At 42.9% G+C, this 22693-nt stretch overlaps 2 protein-coding genes across 2 annotated transcripts; one reads left to right on the forward strand and one right to left on the reverse strand.

Moving 5' to 3' along the window:
• Positions 1 to 1581: 1581 nt before the first annotated feature.
• LOC120393572 (olfactory receptor 1009-like) lies at positions 1582 to 5323 on the forward strand. The gene is made up of 2 exons (XM_039518203.1): positions 1582 to 1663; positions 4359 to 5323. The coding sequence occupies exons 1-2, from the start codon at positions 1633 to 1635 to the stop codon at positions 5321 to 5323; spliced, it is 996 nt and encodes a 331-aa protein (XP_039374137.1). The 5' UTR covers positions 1582 to 1632.
• Positions 5324 to 11376: 6053 nt separating this feature from the next.
• LOC120393573 (olfactory receptor 5A2-like) lies at positions 11377 to 12321 on the reverse strand. The gene has a single exon (XM_039518204.1). It carries the CDS (start codon positions 12319 to 12321, stop codon positions 11377 to 11379), a length of 945 nt encoding a protein of 314 aa, XP_039374138.1.
• Between the last annotated feature and the right edge of the window lie 10372 nt (positions 12322 to 22693).

Genomic DNA, 22693 nt, shown 5'->3' on the forward strand with positions numbered 1-22693 from the left:
CATTCCATTTATTTTGTTTGAAAATTGTTCACTATTTTTGGGAGGGGAAGGGGAAAGAGGAAGGGAAATGAAATGCTATCATTCAGACAGTCTATGTCATTCAACATTTAAAAAAAAAAAAATAATGTAAAAGTGGCAATTAAAGTTCTTTCATTTCATTTAGAAATTTCCTGTCAAAACAATGTGCAAAAATTGACTTTTTTTTTTGCCAAGTGTTCCTAATTCACTTAGCTGCAGAGTTTTCATTCTCTCAACAATGACTTATGTTGGATACAGGCTGAAGTCTGAGCCCCTCCACCCAAGATCTGAAGCCTGGTCCTTGGTGGGCTCCCTGAAACCTGATTATGGACACTCAGGAGGCCACAGAACCCGTCTGAGATCCTGTGGTGTAGTTGGACCAATGGTTGAGCTGAGTGATCTTCCAATCAGAGCTTCTATGTGTGGCATCTTGGCTGGGATTATGGTGTTAGCAGCTTCTCAGCCCACCAGATTTCAGTAGGCATTGGGTGGCAGCTGTGTGGGAACTCCCTGGCCTGGGTTCAAGACATGGGTCATCACATGGGTTTCCTTAGGTTCTTTAGAAAATGCACCAATTCCATTTATGGAATTTTTAAAAAGAGCCTAATGAAGTTTCAATGGGGCAGAACAAGGTACAGAAAGAACAAATATGTACTATTTTATAGGATAGAACATCAAACTCCTATTGATGTTCAAAGGCATTGGGTACCTAACTCCCTTAGATCCCTTTGAAAAACCCAAGGACAATCAATCTGGAAAATGACCATGGGTGGGATTAGAGGAAAGGGGCTGCAGGCAATAAAAGGAGATTTGATCCTACTAACAAGTAAAGTACACCCAGTAGAGGAAATGGACAGCAGGAAACAATATGGTGAGATGTGTCCAAGTTGCAGCACTAAAGTGTAATTAAGGGGTCTACTTGTGTTGGGGGAAATCTGGGGGTCAGAGATGGGTAGTTTGGGCAGGGAGGTGATAAGCATGTCAGATGTTTCCTTTCCATAATAAAACATGACTATGATTCCCCTACATCTCCCATTCATTTGCACTTTCCACTGCAGTCATTTGCCATCCCATCAAAATGTTTGTGGAAGTAAACAGGTGCTGGGGGGATGAGTACCCATAAATTTCCCTTTCTTCAAACACGGAGCTACTCCACAGTACACTAGTGATAATCCAGACTCCTGGATTGAACACCAGTTCTAATTCCTTTTAAAATTTAGCAGACTCTCCCAGCAATCACACTCCCTGACCCTGGCCCCCACCCACACCTGCGGATGTACTAAACATAGGATGAACTTTATGTGATGGCAAACAAATATGATGTAAACACAGACTTCAGGGAACAGGTCCTAAAGGTAAACAGCCTCCTCCCAGAACTCATTAGAAATTTGAAGTCAGATAAAGGCCATCTCTTTGTTCTCAGTTGAGGAAAGAGAAAGAAGGACTGGATATAACTTAGGTTCTGTTCTACCCAATTCCTCCTATGCCAAAAAGGATTTGGCTGGTCAGCATAAAAACCAGGCAAGTTCCTTAAATATCAGAAGAGATAGACAGATAGACAGATACCCTCTCATCTGTGCCGCCAGAACTCCAGAGGACAAATACTACCGTCTCATGGTTTCTCTCATTCCCACGCAGTTCTCAGGTGAGTTTGGCTGTATTATTTATTTCAGGTCAATGTGTTAAAATATCCCTGATGCTGAGAGGTGGTGAATCAAACAGCATTGAGGGTACATATGAAGGTGAACATTTATAACCAAGAGGCTAATTTCTTTCAATCAACCAATTTCATTAAAGACCCAAAAACGGTTTCTCGGATAAAACTTAAGATCAGTAATTTTTATAGTTCTGTGAATTATTTTATGATTTTTCCCACTGTCTTTCGCCTTTGCTCATTAAATCATTGAGGTTTTCTTTATTTGATTTCAAATCCCTCACTCCTCCTCACAACTTCCTTGAGCCTTCATTGAATGGTATAAATATTAAGATTATTTATTTCTCTCTCATCCATTTGCTCCATAGCCATGTCCCTTGTTGTGAGATCCTGCACTGAATTTATCATGAGGCCCAAACAGTGTGTTTCCCTGCTTTCGCAGCCACTTTCCTGACACCCTACTGACTCAGTTTCTTCACTGGTATCAGTTTCAATTATTAGATTCGCCTGAGGTCTTGAATTGCAGCTCAAAGTTGAAGAAGTCACAGTCAAATCATAGATCAAAGCAGGATTCTGCATGCCACAAATTTGATCTGTCTATACTAATCCCAGCCCTGAAGAAGAACTATGGGTAAATGAGAAACCTTGTCTCTTTTACCAACAGAAGTTGGTCCAATAAAAGATATCACCTCACCCACCTTATCTAATCTATCTATCTATCTAATCTTCCTCCTCCAGGCCACTATTCAGAACAGCAAGTAATTGCATGCTTAACTTAATCACATGCTTAAGTGCTGACCTAAGGATACTTTCCTTAATTGCGGTCTTAATGGCCACTTCTCTGAGCTCCTTTTGTTCCTTTGTTTCCAGGCAGGTAGGCATTGAAATGGTCCAGGGACTTGGAGCTGCAGGTGACAGCAGAATTGTGGGAAACTGGAATGTCTCAGGGCAAGACCAACTCTTGGAGATGTTCAGTGTTGTCTAGCAAGAAACTACGGCAACTGTAATGATGGGAGAGCCAGCAGTTGCTGCTGCAGAAGCATTAATATAGTAATAGGAGGAGAGAAGTCTGCAGGCAATGAGGAGGACTCAGTAGTGTCTCTCATTCAATATGGAATAACCATATAATAACAATGCTAATGATATAAGAGCATGCTGCCTTGGGATTACAGCTCTGTGCTATGCCCTGGCTTTTGCACAGTCTCCTGGGAGTATCCAGACCCCAAAGGGTCACACTTTTCCACAAGGGTCAGCCACACAGCCTTGACGCTGCTGAGACTGGGTCTTTGGCCTCCAGTGCCCCTGTTACTCACTGTGAGCTTGCTGCAATGAGTCCAACTGAAATCAAGGCCCTAAGAGAGCTTTACCCCTCCAGGGATCAATGCAAGGCAGTCTTTGCAGCAGCCCAAAGCAGCCTTTTCCAAAAGAGGGTAGGGTTCTGGAGACAGCCGGAAGACAGCGCCGGGCAGCATTTGGCATCACATAGTGAAGCAACAGTCAAAGCACAGTTCAGACTAGCAGGTGCCATGGCTCCACAATGTCATGCTCCTGCATAATCCGTCTGCGTCTCATTGACTGTCAGCCCTAAATGAGAGCTGCTGTGTGCACGGCTGGAAACCCTGGTCTTAGTGCAGGCTCCTGACACTGCCAGTCCATTGTCCCCCCGTGACTACGCCACCCTGTGTTCACATGTTCAGCCCATCTATGCCTCCATTTTGTTCAGTCGCTGGGTTTCCTCATGTCTTTTCCATGTCCTCCACTGCTATATGTTGATTCCAGCTGGCCCTCGATGGCTCAGTCATACCCCTCCAGGCAGGGACATGACCTATACACGTCATGCCTTGTCCCCTGTTCCAGGGGAAGGATTTTAACCCTTCTTCACCTAATGGGTGACAACACCAATGCTTGTAAATATATTACAGAACATTCCCACTTTCATCACCACATTTGGCGTCATGTAAAAACACAAAATCTTTAGGTTTGATTCCCCTCTCACATAAGCTTTACAGCAGCAAAACTCAAGTGGGGGCGAATCTTCCCCATCAAATCCAGTAGAATTACTTCTCATTGATGCTACGGTAAGAGGAGAATCAGGCCCTCTGATGCCAAGAGAGTTACCCCTGGTTTATTCTTATTTTATGTTCTAGTCAAAAGGGAGGCAGAAGCGGAGATGGTATCAACCACTGAGGGGTGTAGAGAGAAGTGCCTACAGGGAGTAAAATATAAAGATTTTTTTTGTAAAGAATTTTATGTTCCTTGAGGCTTTCTCAACTATTTTCTGTGCTGTATTTATTGTTGGAAGGGTATATACAATAGGCTGGAAAGGGAGGATTTATGCTAAAGTATCTGGATCTGGTTCTATGCTTGGGGCTATACACTGTTCCAACGTTAATGAGAGCACAACAGGGCCTTGCATGGTCTTGGGGGGAGAAAAGTGTTTTCAGGAGAGAGGCAAGCGAGCTCCCAGCCAAAGGGAAGAAAGCTCTGCGATGGAAATACTAAATGCAAAGTCCTGTGCAACTGAGACCAAACAGCAAAGATAAGTGTGACGATGAAGAGTTAATAATGATTAGTAAAGATGACTTCACAATTATCCTATCACTTAGATCATCTCTCTTTTTCACTATCTATTTATAACAGGTGAATTGCAATTTCATTTAAACAAATTCTGATTCTGCTCTTACAGAGGAAGGGTTTCCTGGATTAATGGCAAAGGACAATCGAACCACGGTGACCGACTTCATTCTCTTGGGACTGTCTGATGATCCACGGCTCCAGCCATTCCTCTTCCTGGTATTTTTAGTGATTTATCTCATCACCTTTGCCGGGAATATGGTGATCATGGGGGTGATAAAGGCTGAGCCTCAGCTTCACACCCCCATGTACTTCTTCCTGTCCCATTTATCCTTTGTTGATATCTGCTATTCCTCCGTCACGGTGCCTAAGATGCTGGAGAACTTCCTAGCAGAGCAGAAGAAAATTTCCTTTAATGGCTGCGTTACTCAGATATTCTTTTTTACTCTGTTTGTTGGAGTTGAAATTTTCACTCTCTCAGTCATGGCTTATGACCGATACACAGCCATTTGTGACCCACTACATTACCTGGACATAATGAACAAACGTATCTGTGTCCAGGTGGTGCTGAGTACATGGGCTTTGGGTTTCTTGCATGCCCTGATAAATACTGTTCCTGTGCTGAATCTTCATTTCTGTGGGTCCAATGCAATCAGTCATTTCAGCTGTGAGCTCCCTCCCCTGCTACAACTCTCCTGTACTGATGCCACCATCAATAAAGTGGTGCTTTTTGCGACCCTTATGGTATTTGGATTGAGCTCTTTCCTCCTCACCCTAGTGTCCTACATTCACATCATCTCCACCGTCCTGAAGATACGGTCTGTGGTGGGCAGGCATAAAGTCTTCTCCACCTGCAGCTCCCACCTCATTGTGGTGGGTTTATTGTACCTGACGGGTTTTTTTCTGTACATGAAACCAAACACAGATTCTGCATCAATGCCAGACAGACTAATTTCCATCCAGTACAGCATCTTGACCCCTATGTTAAACCCCATCATCTACAGCCTGAAAAACAAAGAAGTGAAAACAGCTCTGCGGAAAATGCTAAGAAAATTCAAGTTCCTCAAATATTTTTAAGGTTATCCATTGGGTGTATAATAAAGACTTATTGAAGAAACATTGGCCAGTGATGCTTCTATATTGTGGTCCTATAGACTGATAACGTGTATTTATTTACTTTAATTTATTTCAATATATTTATTCCTACAGAAGAAGGATCGTCTTTTGGATTGCGACTAATGAGATCTAAATTCAATTGCTGGCTCTTCTCTACATTTCTTGAGTGATCTAGTGAGTCACCTACACTGAAGTTCTCAAAGCTACTTAAACTGATGTAGGTCCACAATGCCCATGAATATTAAACTGGCTAGTAATGAGATTTTCATAGAAGATTTCTGTGCCTAAATCTTTGAGAATTTTTTTTAAAAATCCAAGCCTAAATTAATGGGAGCTCACCACATGATCTTCATTGCTCTATGACAGTGGTCGGCAGCCTTTCAGAAGTGGTGTGCCGAGTCTTCATTTATTCACTCTAATTTAAGGTTTTGCGTGCCAGTAATACATTCTGACATTTTTAGAAGCTCTCTCTCTATAAGTCTATATTATATAACTAAACTATTGTTGTATGTAAAGTAAAAAGGGTTTTAACATGTTTAAGAAGCTTCGTTTAAAATTAAATTAAAATGTAGATCTTATCAGTTTAGTGCAGTGGTTCTTACCTTTCTGGGGGTGCAAGACATGCAAGATTTTTTTAGAAGGTAAATCATCGAAAACACAAAATAAGCACAGGCACATAAGTACAACTACTTTGTTTCATCAAACCTATGTATTTATTAACATTATATATTTTTAACGATTACTGTAATATACAAAGTTTTTAAGCTAATTGTAGTGTAATTTTTGATAAGTGGTGTGAGAACATATTTTGAGACCTCCAGACCATCAGCGGCTGAGCAGGGCCAGCTGTAGTGTATTAAATCACTCCCTGTAGGAATGTGCTACTTACCCTGTACTTCTTACTGCTGCCAGTCCTGATGCTCTGAGTGGCACGGTAAGGGGATGGGGAACAGGGAAGGTTGGATAGGTGGGGGGCTGTCAGGGGTCGGGGGTGTGGATAGGGATCTGGGCAGTCAGGGGACAGGGAGCAGGGGTTTGGATGGGTGAGAGGTTCTGAGGAGGGGCAGTCAGAGGTCAGGGGGTCCTGGGAGGGGGTGGTCAGGAGCCAAGGAGCGGAGGGGGGTTGGATGGGTCAGGGGTTAAGAGGGGGACAGTCAGGGGACAGGAAGTGGGAGGGGGCAGATAGGGGGAGGGCTGTTTGGGGAGGCACAGCCTTCCTTTCCCGGGTTTAGTGTATTAAATTTCTCCCCGTAGGAATGGGCTACTTACGGTGCACTACTTATGGCTGCCAGTCCTGGTGCTCCACAAGTAGCATATTCCTACAGGGAGAAATTTAATACACTACAGTAGTGGACAAAACCCCAGACTGGCAGTGGGCTGAGCGGAGGCAGTGGCCGGGACCCCGGCTGGCAGCAGCGTGCCAGTAAAAATTGGCTCACGTGCCACCTTTGGCATGTGTGCCACAGGTTGCCGACCCCTGCTCTATGATATTAATATGAATTCGGGAGCAATATCTTGTAGGAACCACTGGAAATGTAGGTTAATCCTAGGGATAATAATAGCAACTTTCACACTCTTTTAAACTCTTCTCTGTGTAGTTTTGTGGTAACTGGGTCCATAAATTTACCCTAATTAGGACCTCAACTGTGAAAAGCCAGTGAAAATTTATAAGGAGTCACAGTAACCTATAACAACAAATGTTGATGGGAAAAGGGAAGAAGAAAGACTAAATGAGTCTAAACAAAAAGTCTACCCAATATAATTCAAGGACTGTGCTAAGATCATGCCTGGTGAATAAGAAAAGAGTGGGACCAGCAATCGATGAACCAAAATCTGTGTGTCCGAAATTAAGCCTAACTGGTGAGTACAATAATGCAGGAATGAGCTATTCCACCCATCTCTCCCTCTTCCGTTCCTTACAAGAATAATCATTTGGGGGAAAGCTGGCAACCATGACCCCAGCTGAGTGAAGAAGGGGAAGGAGCAAGTTTCACCACCACGGTCGCCACCCACAACTTGTCCTGGGACCCTTGACCTTCTTCATCCTAATTTTGAGAGATATCCTGACCAGATCGGGTCAGAGAGACTGAGCCAGATGACACTGCCACCTCCAATGGCTCTGGCTAAATGTTGAACACCACCATGGATATGAAACTCTGTTACCCTCCTCTCCCGGTGTGTCCTTTTTCTTCCGATCTTATTTTTTTTCTCTTTCCTAGCACTCTTTTGTCCCTCTGGTTAAAAAGAGCCTGGGTCAGCCAGCCAAAACTGTGGGGTTTTTTTTGTTTTTTTTTTGTTTTGTTTTTATTTTCAACACTGCTGTAAGCTTGTGACCAGAGAGACATCTAAATGCAATGACCGAAACAGCCCAATGCTTGTTCAAGTTTGCCAAGTCTCAGAGTGGCTGGTAAGACCATGTGCTCTGCCCGTGTTTTTCCAACAGTGAGACTGCAAGTGAGAGTCAACACCAGAGACAGAAGCTGCATTTTATATCTTTGTTATTCTTTTCTTTTCTTTTTTTGGTGTGTGCTTGTCTTGTTTGGTTTTCTAGCAGATGGGAAAGATCTTTTACAACAACGACAGCTTCAACCCATCTCAACTCACTTTTTCTCTTTGCGCCAAGAAAGACAGTTATTCCTATGTTGAATACCATCTAAGAGATTGTTGAACAAAGGGTGTTTCCTTTAAAAAAAAACCCATCCAGCTAACAGGAAAGGGAACAAAGGATGTTATCGGAATGAAAGCCTGATTTCATACTTCACATTTCAAATGCTTTAATGGTTTTTCTTTTTTCCCCCTTTATCGTTAATAAAAAGTTTAAAAGATACTTAATGGTGTGTTTGCCATGATACTAAACAGCTGAGGTTTCTGTATTACCGAATCCCAAACTGTGTTTAACAATCTTTAATGCTGGACAGTTACAGGGTCATGTTAATACTTTTGACTCTTTGGCTGAGACAGACCTTTTCAAATGAGCATCAGAGAGTTTGTATTTAAATTCTCATTTGATTTCAAGGCATTTGAATGTCTACCTCCCTTAGGCTCCTCTGAAAATCTGAGTCTCTAACACCACCACCACTTCTTATTATTATTCTCCTTCTTCTCACAAGTGCTAACAGTGTTCTTTATTTCATCACCCATCATCATGCTCCATGGGAGTCACATCACTGCAAATGCAAAATGTAATCTGGCCAGGGAACCTGGCCTATAAGGGTATGTCTACAGAGCAAAGAAAATCCTGTGACTGGCCCTTGACAGCTGGCTCGGGTTCATAGCACGCAGGTTGCTGGGCTGATTCACTGCTGTGTAAACTTAGGGACTTGGTCTGGAGCCCAAGCTTAGTGACCCTCCTACCCCACAGGGTTCTAGAACCCAGGCTGCATCCTGATCCCAAATGTCTACACAGCAGTGCAACAGCCTCCATGACCCCAAGTCGGCAGACACTGGCCAGCCATGGGTGTCTAGTTGCTGTGTAGACATACCTTAACAGAGAATAGAGGAATCAGGAACCCAAACTACAGCTCCCCTGAGGCTGTGCATGGCCATAAGGAAACACAGATTAATACTGAATTGACTCAAACCACTTTGTTTAAAAGTCAGTCCCCCAACAAAGGGGACCAAAATATTCTAATTCAGGAACACTGAAATGTTTTCTTTCAATTGAAAAAGGTCAAAGTAAAATATCTTATCATTTCCAAACTGAAAATTTTCAGAACTTTTCATTTCTCTATTTCTATCTCTATCTATGTTGATATAGATATAGATTATATCATAGAATCATAGAATCTGAGGGTTGGAAGGGACCTCAGGAGGTCATCTAGTCCAACCCCCTGCTCAAAGAAGGACCAAACCCAACTAAATCATCCCAGCCAGGGCTTTGTCAAGCCTGACCTTAAAAACCTCTAAGGAAGGAGATTCCACCACCTCCCTAGGTAACTCATTCCAGTGCTTCACCACCCTACTAGTGAAAAAGTTTTTCCTAATGTCCAACCTAAACCTCCCCCTCTGCAACTTGAGACCATTACTCCTTGTTCTGTCATCTTCTATCACTGAGAACAGTCTAGATCTATCCTCTTTGGAACCCCCTTTCAGGTAGTTGAAAGCAGCTATCAAATCCCCCCTCATTCTTCTCTTCTGCAGACTAAACAATCCCAGTTCCCTCAGCCTCTCCTCATAAGTCATGTGCTCCAGCCCCCTAATCATTTTTGTTGCCCTCCGCTGGACTCTCTCCAATTTATCCACATCCTTCTTGTAGTGTGGGGCCCAAAACTGGACACAGTACTCCAAATGAGGCCTCACCAGTGCTGAGTAGAGGGGAATGATCACATCCCTCGATCTGCTGGAAATGACCCTACTTATACAACCCAAAATGCCATTGGCCTTCTTGGCAACAAGGGCACACTGTTGACTCATATTCAGCTTTTCGTCCACCGTAACCCCTAGGTCCTTTTCTGCAGAACTGCTGGCCAGCCATTCGGTCCCTAGTCTGTAACAGTGCATGGGATTCTTCCGTCCTAAATGCAGGACTCTGCACTTGTCCTTGTTGAACCTCATCATATTTCTTTTGGCCCAATCCTCTAATTTGTCTAGGTCCCTCTGTATCCTATCCCTACCCTCTAGCATATCAACCACTCCTCCCAGTTTAGTGTCATCTGCAAACTTGCTAAGGGTGCAGTCCACACCATCCTCCAGATCGTTAATGAAGATATTGAATAAAACCGGCCCCAGCACTGACCCTTGGGGCATTCCACTTGATACCGGCTGCCAACTAGACATGGAACCATTGATCACTACCAGTTGAGCCCGACCATCTAGCCAGTTTTCTATCCACCTTACCGTCCATTCATCCAGCCCAGACTTCTTTAACTTGCTGCCAAGAATACTGTGGGAGACTGTATCAAAAGCTTTGCTAAAGTCCAGAAATAGCACATCCACTGCTTTCCCGTCATCCACAGAGCTGGGTATCTCATCATAGAAGGCAATTAGGTTAGTCAGGCATGACTTGCCCTTGGTGAATCCATGCTGACTGTTCCTGATCACTTTCCCCTCCTTTAAGTGGTTCAGGATTGATTCCTTGAGGACCTGTTCCATGATTTTTCCAGGGACTGAGGTGAGATTGACTGGCCTGTAGTTCTCTGGATCTTCCTTCTTCCCTTTTTTAAAGATGGGCACTACATTAGCTTTTTTCCAGTCGTCCGGGACCTCCCCCGATCGCCATGATTTTTCAAAGATAATGGCCAATGGCTCTGCAATCTCATCGGCCAACTCCTTTAGCACCCTCGGATGCAGTGCATCCGGCCCCATGGACTTGTGCTCGTCCAGCTTTCCTAAATAGTCCCGAACTACTTCTTTCTCCACAGAGAGCTGGTCACCTCCTCCCCATACCATGCTGCAGAGTGCAGCTGTCTGGGAGCTGACCTTGTCTGTGAAGACAGAGGCAAAAAAAGCATTGAGTACGCCAGCTTTTTCCATATCCTCCATCACTAGGTTCCCTCCCTCATTCAGCAAGGGGCCCACACTTTCCTTGACTTTCTTCCTGTTCCTAACATACCTAAAGAAACCCTTCTTGTTACTCCTAACATCTCTGGCTAACTGCAACTCCAAGTGTGATTTGGCCTTCCTAATTTCACACCTGCATGCCCGAGCAATACTTTTATACTCCTCCCTGGTTATTTGTCCAATCTTCCACTTCCTGTAAGCTGTTTTTTTGTGTTTAAGACGAGCAAGGATTTCACTGTTAAGCCAAGCTGGTCGCCTGCCATATTTACTTTTCTTCCTACACATCGGGATGGTTTGTTCCTGCAACCTCAATAAGGTTTCTTTAAAATACAGCCAGCTTTATAGATGTGTGTGTGTTGTGTGTGTGTGTGTGTTTGTTTTCAGGGCAAAAACCAAATATTGAAATATTAGAATTTCCCATGGGAAGAAAATTCAAATTTTCACTCTGTAATACTCATAAAGATAAACAGAACCAGGGTTTTACTGGCATACATGAATGCACCTTTATTAAACAATTATTTTGGAACCATTGTGCTTGGAAAACATAGGGTTTTTCCTAGGACTTTCCGCAGGGCGGTCTTTACCTCTTTGTTTTTCAGGCTGTAAATGATGGGGTTTAGCATAGGGGTTAAGATGCTGTACTGCACAGTAACTAGCTTTTCAAAGGACGATCCTGACGTTGGTCTCAGGTACTTAAAAAATGCTGTTACATAGAATAATAGAACCACAGTCAGGTGGGATCCACAGGTGGAAAAGGCTTTGTGACGCCGCTCAGTGGAGCGGATTCTGAGGATGGTGGCAATGATGAGAATGTAAGAGACAATGATAACTGATGATGAACCCAGTCCTACAATAACGCTGGATGTGAGAACTACCACCTCATTGGTCAAGGTGTCACTGCAGGAGATATGCAGAACAGGAGGGATTTCACAACAAAAATGGTTGATTTTGTTGAATTTACAGAAGTGCACTCTTAGGACAAGAAAAGTGTTTACCACTGCAACAGTAAATCCAATTGTCCATGCCCCACAGGCAAGCTGGATACAGACCCATTTGCTCATGTTTTGTATGTAATTCAAGGGGTGGCATATTGCTTCATAGCGATCATAAGCCATGGCTGAGAGCATGAAGATCTCTGTCGTTCCTGATGCCAGAAAGAAGAACATCTGGATGAGGCAGCTGTCGATAGAAATAGTTTTCTGCTCTGATAGGAAGTTCACCAGCATCTTCGGGACGGTAATGGAGGAATAGCAGAGATCTACAAAGGACAAGTTACTCAAGAAAAAATACATGGGGGTGTGTAGGTGAGGGTCAGCCCTTATCACCAGCATGATCAGCATGTTCCCCATCAGAGTGATTAGGTAAATAACCAAAAACACCAGGAAGAGGAAAACCTGGAGCTTTGGATCACTGGAGAGTCCCATAAGAATAAACTCAGTCACTGTGGTTTGATTTTCCATGCTCGTTTGTTGAGCAAAATGCCAACCTGTAAAGAGAAAAATAACACAAACATTAACAGTTGTGAGGACAGGGGTTTTCAAAGGAGCCTAACCGCATTATGTGCCCACTCCCAAGAATTGAATTCCAATGACCACTGGGTATATAACCCCTCTAGATAATCTTGAAACTCTGAATCAAAGGTGATAAAGTGTACAGCAATGGATCTAGTGTGTCTTTGTTCAAACAACTAACACAAGATCTATGGACAACCAAATACCTATTTGAAGGTTTATTGGAAAGTAAGTGGTGCACTGGATTTCTACCTAGGTGGCTAAATTCACCTAGCATGAATAGCATAATGACTGCTGGCAGTGAAGTGAGTTTATCGAATAATTGAGAGAAGGGGAAGGGCGGACCAGGGTAAACATACTAAATAATCATGGCATCATCAAGGTTTGTGTGGTAGGTATATGCAGACCTTACTGGTCCCTTGGTAGAGAGAATGATATTATGTAGCTTTGGTGACCAGCCAGACAGCATGAGTAAGGCTAGCAGGCTGTTGAAGGGAAACACTCATGAATAACTCATTGGTTGAAAATTACTCATCCAATCTACACAGGGTTATAGAACAGCCAGACTGGATCAGACCACTGGTCCAACTAGCCCAGTACCTTGTGACAGTGGCGACTACCAGGACTTCAGAAGAAGGTGAAAGAAAATGTAATGGACATTAAGGGAATAACCTGCTCACTTCTTCATAATCCTTATCACTTTGGGGTTGGCTGATACCTGGCAGCAGGAATAACTATATCTCTTCTACATTTTGCATCTAAGATAATAAATACATTGTCTTCCAATCTTGCAGCCTATATTTGATTTTTCTGAGCCTTCGCTGAAGCTTATCTGAAGGAACTCAAATATGAAATTGCAGAACTACTAACTGTAGTCTGTAATCTATCATTTCAATCATCTTTTGTACCAGATGACTGGAGAATAGCTAATGTGATGCCAATTTTTAAAAAGGGCTCCAGAGGTGATCTTGGCAATTACAGGCCTGAAAGCCTGACTTCAGTACTGGGCAATCTGGTTGAAACTATAATAAAGAACAATATTGTCAGATATATAGATTAACATAATTTGTTGAGGAAGAGTCAACATAATTTTAGTAAAGGGAAATCATGTCTCACCAATCTACTAGAATTCTTTGAGGGGGTCAACAAGCATGTGGACCAAGGGGATCCAGTGGATATAGTGTACTTAGATTTTCAGAAAGTCTTTGACAAGGACCCTCACCAAAGGCTCTTATGCAAAGTAAGCTGCCATGGGATAAGAGGGAAGATGTTCTCATGGATTGGTAACTGGTTAAAAGATAGGAAACAAAGGGAATGTATAAATGGTCAATTTTCAGAATGGAGAGAGGTAAATAATGGTGTCCTCCAGGGGTTTCTTCTGGGACCAGTCCTATTCAACATATTCATAAATGATCTGGAATAAGGGGTAAACAGTGAGTTGGCAAAATTTGCAGATGATAGAAAATTACTAAAGATAGTTCAGACCCAGGCAGACTGCAAAGAGCTAAAAAGGGATCTGTTAAAATGGAGTGACTGGGCAACAAAATGGCAGGAAATGTAATGTTGATTAACTTTGGAAAGCATAATCCTAAGTATAATTATAAAATGATGGGGTCTAAATTAGCTGTTACCATTCAAGAAAGAAATCTTGGAGTCATTGTGGATAGTTCTCTGAAAACATCCACTCAATGTGCAGTGGCAATCAAAAAAGCAAACAGAATGCTGGGAATAATTAAGAAAGGTATAGATAATAGGGCAGAAAATGTCATGTTGCCGCTATATAAATCCATGGTACGCCCACATCTTGAATACTGTGTGCAGATGTGGTCACCCCATCTCAAAAAAGATATATTGGAATTGGAAAATTTCAGAAAAGGGCAACATAAATTATTAAGGGTATGGAATGGCTTCCGTATGAGGAGAGATTAATAAGACTTGGACATTTCAGCTTGGAAAAGAGACAGCTAAAGGGGGAATATGATTGAGGTCTATAAAATCATGACTGGTGTAGAGAAAGTAGATAAGGAAGTATTGTTTACTACTTCTCATTACACAAGAACTAGGGGTCACCAAATGAAATAATAGGCAGCAGGTTTAAAACAAATAAAAGGAAGTATTTCTTCACACAATGCACAGTCAACCTGTGGAATTCCTTGCCAGAGGATGTTGTGAAGGCCAAGACCATAACATAATTCAAAAAAGAACAAAAAAAAATTCATGGAGGATAGGTCCATCAATGACTATTAGCCAGGAAGGGCAGAAATGGTGTCCCTGGCCTCTGTTTGCCAGAAGCTGGGAATGAGCGACAGGAGATGGATGACTTCATGATTACCTGTTGTGTTCATTCCCTCTGGGGCACCTGGCACTAGCCACTGTTGGAAGACGGGATACTGGGCTAGATGGACACTTGGTCTGACCTAGTAGGGCCATTCTTATGTTCTTATGTTCTTCTCTCTCCTCTCTTTTAAGCAAATGTAGATCAGAGAGATTCCCTGAATTAAAAGAGATGCAGGGACACTAGGATTTGGACCATATACAACAGCATCTATCTATCTATCTATCTATCTATCTATCTATCTATCTATCTATCTATCTATCTATCTATCTATCTATCTCTAAGAGAGAGAGAGAGAGAGAAAGAGAGAATAATTGTGGAATAGATATATGGATAAAGCATAGGATGTTCTTGCCACTATTATTCATGCAGGTCATAATTTTTATTGAAGCAGCAAAGAATCCTGTGGCACCTTATAGACTAACAGACGTTTTGCAGCATGAGCTTTCGTGGGTGAATACCCACTTCTTCGGATGCATCACTGGCTTGCATCCGAAGAAGTGGGTATTCACCCACGAAAGCTCATGCTGCAAAACATCTGTTAGTCTATAAGGTGCCACAGGATTCTTTGCTGCTTCTACAGAACCAGACTAACACGGCTACCCCTCTGATAATTTTTATTGTAAGTGATGAAGAAGAGATAAGGAAAAAATAATTTGATTTGAATTTTTTATGGAGTACCATTCACAGCGTAGAGATCATGGCAAAAATAAATAGGGCTGGGTGAATTTACCAGTCCCATGACCCTCACAAGTTGTGAGCCTGGTTCTACCACTTTTACTCATGATGGGTGGTCTCATCCACTCTAAGTGATCCCACTGCCGTTTGGTGGCCATTCTTTGAAATATTGGCCTTTTACCTTTAACACTAGGGATAATTCAATGGTGGAGCAATTTGACAGATGAGTTAGTTGATTCTCCAGCAGGTAAAACCTCCAATCAAGACCGGATGTCTCTCTGAATGATATGCTCTACCACAGCAACACATTTTTTGGAATAGATTCAGAAATTATCGGGCGGAATTCTATGGCTTGCGATATGCTGGACATCACAATGGTTCTTAAAACTACAATACCCACCTGCTGAAGTGAAAAAACAGATTGACAGAGCCAGAAGAGTATCCAGAAGTCACCTACTACAGGACAGGCCCAACAAAGAAAATAACAGGACGCCACTAGCCGTCACCTTCAGCCCTCAACTAAAACCTCTCCAGCGCATCATCAAAGATTTACAACCTATCCTGAAAGACGATCCCTCGGGAGACAGACCAGTCCTCGCCTACAGACAGCCCCCTAACCTGAAGCAAATACTCACCAGCAACCACACACTACACAACAAAAACACTAACCCAGGAACCTATCCTTGCAACAAAGCCCGATGCCAACTCTGTCCACATATCTATTCAAGTGACCATCTCTGGACCTAATCACATCAGCCCCATCAGGGGCTTGTTCACCTGCACATCTACCAAAGTGATATATGCCATCATGTGCCAGCAATATCCCCCTGCCATGTACATTGGCCAAACCGGACAGTCTCTACGCAAAAGAATTACTGGACACAAATCTGACATCAGGAATCATAACACTCAAAAACCAGTAGAAGAACACTTCAGCCTCTCTGGTCACTCAGTAACAGACCTGAAGGTGGCAAATTTGCAACAGAAAGACTTCAAAAACAGACTCCAAGGAGAAACTGCTGTGCTTGAATTGATTTGCAAATTAGATACCATTAACTCTGGCTTGAATAGAGACTGGGCATGGCTGAGTCATTACACTACTTGAATCTATTTCCTTACGTCTGTTAGTCTATAAGGTGCCACAGGATTCTTTGCTGCTTTTACAGATCCAGACTAACATGGCTACCCCTCTGATACTTATTTCCTTACAATAACTATCCTTACACCTCCTGTCAACTGTCTGTAGTTGCCCATCTTGATTATCACTACAAAAGTTTTTTTTTCCTGCTGCTAACAGGTCATCTTAATTAATTAGCCTCTTAGAGCTGGTATGGCATCTTCTCTCTCTCTCTCTCTCTCTCTCTCTCTCTCTCTCTCTATATATATATATATATATTCTTCTTATATGTTCCATTCTATGTGTAAGCAGAGTCAGGATGAGCTCTACCCTGACATCTGGTGGTAAATTATGAGGAGTGGGCAAAGGAATTTCAAGAATGTGAATTGGAGTGGGGAAAGGAATTTCAGGAATGTGCATTTGCATTGGCAAACCCACTCCACTTAGCATAGCTCACAGCATCCTGGGATGGTTATTTTCACAGCTGTGGGATCCCCAATTTCTTTGTTATTGGGGCAGGAGGAATAAAATGTTGTCACCCTGATTAAGTAAATGAGGAACTACAAAACTGTCTTATGATAAAGGGTTTCATTATCAACTAAATAGTACTTGCTAGACAAGGGACATGGGTTCCAAATCCCAGTGAATTGAGAGAGGCTGGGGACAGGTATCTGTACCTGGTGGTGCAGGCTCCTTGAATGAGCTGGAAGCACCAGCCCCACCTATGCCTCTCTCCATTGTGGAATATCAGAATTGATTTTTGATTCCCTTAAGAATCTAGATACAGGTTACTGAGCTCAACTCACTTTGGGCTAATGGTGCACTAGCACTGGGGCTCCCCTACTGTGAGCTGAAATCACTAAAGTGCTGGAATTGCTGAGCTGAGAGCACTGAGTACTGTGCTAACTAGTGGGGGAGCCTGAAGCTATACTGCAGAGCGGAGTGGAGCAGTTTGTGGAGCCACGGAGTGAGTGGAGCCGAGCAGTTTGCGGGGACGGCTGGTGGACCAGAGCAGCTGGCAGAGCGGAGCAGCTGTGTGACGGGTGGAGCAGCCCACGGAGCGAGTGGAGCCGAGCAGTTTGTGGGGACGGCTGGAGCGGATCACGGGACGGCCGGTGGAGCAGAGCAGCTGGCGGAGTGGAGCAGTTTGTAAGGACGGCTGGAGGAGCAGTTCATGGAAAAGGCGGGAGCAGAACCCCACGGACCACGTAAGGTGCCCCTTTCCACCCAGGCTGGGGGTGGGGACAGGGACCTCTGCAGATAGACTCTCGAACTCTGGGGCGGCACTGACCCGGGACAGAGACTTTTGGATTGTGGGATTGTTGGGACTGTGGGTGATCTTTGGGTTACTGGACTCTAAGGACATTTGGGATATTGGACTTTGGAGTCTTGTGGTGATTTGGGGGTTGCTGGACTCAAGAGCCCGTGGAGAAAGACATGGCCCAATTTCCTGGGGTGGATCTTTGCTCACGGTTTAATCTATGAACGCTAATTGAGGTGTTTTCTCAATTTAATGCTTGTGTTTATCTCATGTAATTAAACCTTTTCTGCTACACCGAGACTCTGTGCTTGCGAGAGGGGAAGTATTGCCTCTTCGAGGCGCCATGGGGTTTGTGTAAGATTTTCCCAGGTCACTGGGTGGGGGCTCGAGCTGGTTTCGCATTACGTTGTAGGGAAGGGACCCCTATGTATTGAACCCGGCCCTTGCTGCTATCAATTCGGCCTGGCAGAAGGGTTACATATGCATTCGATGAAGTGGGCTGTAGCCCACGAAAGCTTATGCTCAAAGAAATGTGTTAGTTTCTAAGGTGCCACAACTACTCCTGTTCTTTTTACGGATACAGACTAACACGGTTGCTACTCTGAAACCTGTCACAATAGCTTGTGTTAAACATTCAAACCCATGGTTTTGGCATAATTTTAAATTAAGGCCATGGTGAGTTATCCTAGTGTTAAGTATCAGAGGGGTAGCCGTGTTAGTCTGGATCTGTAAAAGCAACAAAGAATCCTGTGGCACCTTATAGACTAACAGACGTTCTGCAGCATGAGCTTTCGTGGGTGAATACCCACTTCTTCAGATGCAAGTGGTGATGCACTTGCATCTGAAGAAGTGGGTATTCACCCACGAAAGCTCATGCTGCAGAACGTCTGTTAGTCTATCCTAGTGTTAAAAGTTTTAACCCACCACAGGAACCTTTTATTTATTTTTTTTTGTAGAAAATAAAAAAATTCCTGTTTAATAATAGTACTTGTTTTTTACAGCACTTTTAATCCATTGATCTCAATGGACATTACAAAATTTGTGTATGATTTTATATGAGGTTTTATGTCTTTCATGGATATCTTGCATGGTTTTTTTTCTGTTTCAAATGTGTAAACACCCAACGCCCAGACATGCTCAAAATAACATATGTACACAAACACACTCAAATGTACAAGCACACCATCATGCACTCTCACAAATCCATACATACTAAGAAAAACAAAATACATACCTTCATAAAGCGAAACACATGCACAAACACACATTGCAGGCCGATCCTCAGGTGGAGTAAATCACTGTCGCTCCATTGACTTTCCTCGACTGGAGAGTTGACTCTCATTGTTTTGTTGTGTGTGTTTGTGTTTGTGCGTCTATGTGCAGTGTGCTTGTGTTTGTGAGATGTGGGTCTTACGAGTGGATGTTTGTGTTTACAGAAGATTTACACAGAAGTAGCCATGAAATGTAAATCCAAGCTCAAAACCTACCACACCAAAATACTGGATGGTGTGTTTCACTGATCCATTGACCTTCATAGAATCATAGAATGTCAGGGTTGGAAGAGACCTCAGGAGGTCATCTAGTCCAACCCCCTGCTCAGAGCAGGACCAACCCCAACTAAATCATCCCAGACAGGGCTTTGTCAAGCTGGGCCTTAAAAACCTCTAAGGAAGGAGATTCCACCACCTCCCTAGGTAACCCATTCCAGTGCTTCACTACACTCCAGGTGAAAAAGGTTTTCCTAATATCCAGCCTAAACCTCCCCCACTGCAACTTGAGACCATTACTCCTTGTTCTGTCATCTGCTATCACTGAGAACAGTCTAGATCCATCCTCTTTGGAACCCCCTTTCAGGTAGTTGAAAGCAGCTAACAAATCCCCCTCATTCTTCTCTTCTGAGACTAAATAATCAGCCTCTCCTCATAAGTCATGTGCTCCAGCCCCCTAATCATTTTTGTTGCCCTCTGCTGGACTCTTTCCAATTTTTCCACATCCTTCTTGTAGTGTGGGGCCCAAAACTGGACACAGTACTCCAGATGAAGCCTTACCAATGCCAAATAGAGGGGAACGATCACGCCCCTCGATCTGCTGGCAATGCTCCTACTTATACAGCCCAGAATGTCATTAACCTTCTTGGCAACAAGGGCACATTGTTGATTCATATCCAGCTTCTCATCCAGCGTAACCCCTAGGTCCTTTTCTGCAGAACTGCTGCCTAGCCGCTCGGTCCCTAGTCAGTAGCAGTGCATGGGATTCTTCCATCCTAAATGCAGGACTCTGCACTTGTCCTTGTTGAACCTCATCATATTTCTTTTGGCCCAATCCTCTAATTTGTCTAGGTCCCTCTGTATCCTATCCCTACCCTCCAGCATATCTACCACTCTTCCCAGTTTAGTGTCATCTGCAAACTTGCTGAGGGTGCAATCCACGCCAACTTCCAGATCGTTAATTAAGATACTGAACAAAAATGGCCCCAAGACTGACCTTTGGGGCACTCCGCTTTTTACCAGCTGCCATAGACATGGAGCCATTTTTCACTACTCATTGAGCCCAACAATTTAGCCAGCTTTCTATCCACCTTATAGTCCAATCATCCAGCTCATACGTCTTTAATTTGCTGGCAAGAATACTGTGGGATACCGTATCAGAAGTTGTCAGTACTCTTGTGTGTAGTGTGGATTACTCCGGGGTCAGATCCTCCAGACCTTAGTCGGGTAACATTACAATGCCTGGATCTGGGACTTGAGTGCCTCACAGTGGAAGACAGAACCGGGCTCCAAACAAGTTATGCTTCAAACATCTCTGTATGTTCTTATACCATAACATTGTCATGAAGCACCTCGGAGCATGTATCATAGCAACACCAGTAGAAAAGAGTTTTGCAAGGAGTATTTGGTTTTTAAAAAAATCTAAGCAAAAATAAAATGTTAGTAAAACAGTCTTGGGTGTCAGAAATATGCCTGAGATTTTCAACAGCATGAAGATTAATGGTGGATGAGAATTTTACAAATTATGATGAGAAACAACAGATTTTATCTCATTTTTTTTTTAAATGAGAGATACAAGGTGGGTGAACTCTCAAGCTACACAGCTCTCTTCTTCCTGTCTGGAATAAGCAATCAGAGTGTCCCAATTTATAACCTCTTTTGTCCAATGCCTGCACAGATGTTAATTGCTTACTTCACTCTGATTGGTTTCCTGCAATATGGTAACCCCTTACCTTTATCAGTTTGACCCACATTGTATTTAGCTGGGACATTCTGATTAGTTTGTCCAGACCTGAAGAAGAGCTCTTTTTAGCTCCAGAGCTCATCTGTTCCATTGAAATTGGTTCAATACAAACTATTAAATCACCCATCTTCTCTCACTCATATCCTGGGACCAAGCGGGTTACAGCACCACTGCAAGCATCACTTTATATCTATATATATATATATATATATTATTTTGGTTCCCTTCCCATCTTCCCTACTTAATTTCAAGTGCATCTGTTGAAGTGTTTTGTACTTTGAAAAATACTGTCATATTGTCCTGATAAAGAATCACAGAATCATAGGACTGGCAGGGACCTCAAGAGGCAGGACTAAATATTATCTAGACCATCCCTGACAAGTGTTTGTCTAACCTGCTCTTAAAAATTTCCAATTATGGAGATTCTGCAACCTCCCTAGGCAATTTACTCCAGTGCTTAACCACCCTGACCATTAGGAAGTTTTTTTCCTCATGTCCAACCTAAACCTCCCTTGCTGCAATTTAAGCCCATTGCTTCTTGTCCTATCCTCAGAGGTTAAGAACAACAATTTTTTCCCTCCTTGTAACAACCTTTTATGTACTTGGATTATTATTATTTAAGGTATATTAGAATGTTATGAATATAAAATATAATCAAACTCCCCTGGTTTCTATGAAACGACTGCAAATGATATCAGGCTAGACTACATGACTTTCAGAATCCAGATCTCTGAAATGTCCTATTTTACCTGCATTTCCTGTATGTAACCCCAGGAACTTTGTGTCCTCATGGTTCCAAGCAGCCAAATCCATCTTTACATAATGATCTATGGCTCAGGATGTGGGTCTTTTGTAGGTGTTAAAGTCCCACCACTCTACTTTCATTTCGGACAAAGGAGGCTGCTGTTATCGGATTTGAAGATTAATAATTTATTCCCAGAGGAGTCATGAAATAGACATTTATTACATTAGAGATTTGATGAAAGGAGTTTCTTGTTCTTAACTAATTACAGGTATTTCTGATTCAGTAATTAACCAAAAGTTTACCACTCATTTATCTTGGCACTTATACAGCACTGGCTCCCACCTTGCAGAGTTGGCGTAGGTAGTGTTACCCTGAAGAGCTTCAGCAGCACAGTTACAGCACTGCAAATGTGCCATAGGAACATTTCAAGTGTAGCCAAGCTCTGAGCCTCCCATCACCTCTAAGCAGTCAGAATATTATTATCATCTTCATCCTCATTTTTAAGGGAAAACTGAGGCACAAAGGGCCAGATATTTTACAGGTATATAGGCACCTTGTGGTATTATCTAAAGCACCTAGGCACCTAATTGCCATTAAAATGCTTTTGAAATTCCCACTTAAGTGCCTAAATATCTTTATAAACTAGGCCTGACATGACCTATTAAGATAACACTGTGACTGTGCTGGAGATGAGAATTGAACCCAGAATCCATTTGATCCCCAATACACTGCACTCTTTACAAGATGAGTATTTTTTCCCTGCTTGTGACTCAGATAGTTAAGGTCACTGAATGTCCATAAACACATTAGTTATGGCCTGCAGCTAGGAAAAAAATGCAACATGCATCACTCAAAGTTATTGCTGGGAGGCTGTCTGCAATCCAGTCATGTGTCTGGATCACTCTGCGCCAGCTAGCTCATCACATGGCTTGCTATTCATTCTTCACCTGCAGA

Source organism: Mauremys reevesii, unplaced genomic scaffold, assembly GCF_016161935.1.
Source record: "Mauremys reevesii isolate NIE-2019 unplaced genomic scaffold, ASM1616193v1 Contig24, whole genome shotgun sequence".
Taxonomy (NCBI): Eukaryota; Metazoa; Chordata; order Testudines; family Geoemydidae; genus Mauremys; species Mauremys reevesii.

Excerpts from the sequence above, each read along its gene's own strand:
- LOC120393572 (XM_039518203.1), top strand. The coding sequence starts at position 1,633 with ATGGTTTCTCTCATTCCCACGCAGTTCTCAG. Across the intron at positions 1,664-4,358 it reads CATTCCCACGCAGTTCTCAG|AGGAAGGGTTTCCTGGATTA; the intron begins GTGAGTTTGGCT and ends CTGCTCTTACAG.
- LOC120393573 (XM_039518204.1), bottom strand. The coding sequence starts at position 12,321 with ATGGAAAATCAAACCACAGTGACTGAGTTTATTCTTATGGGACTCTCC.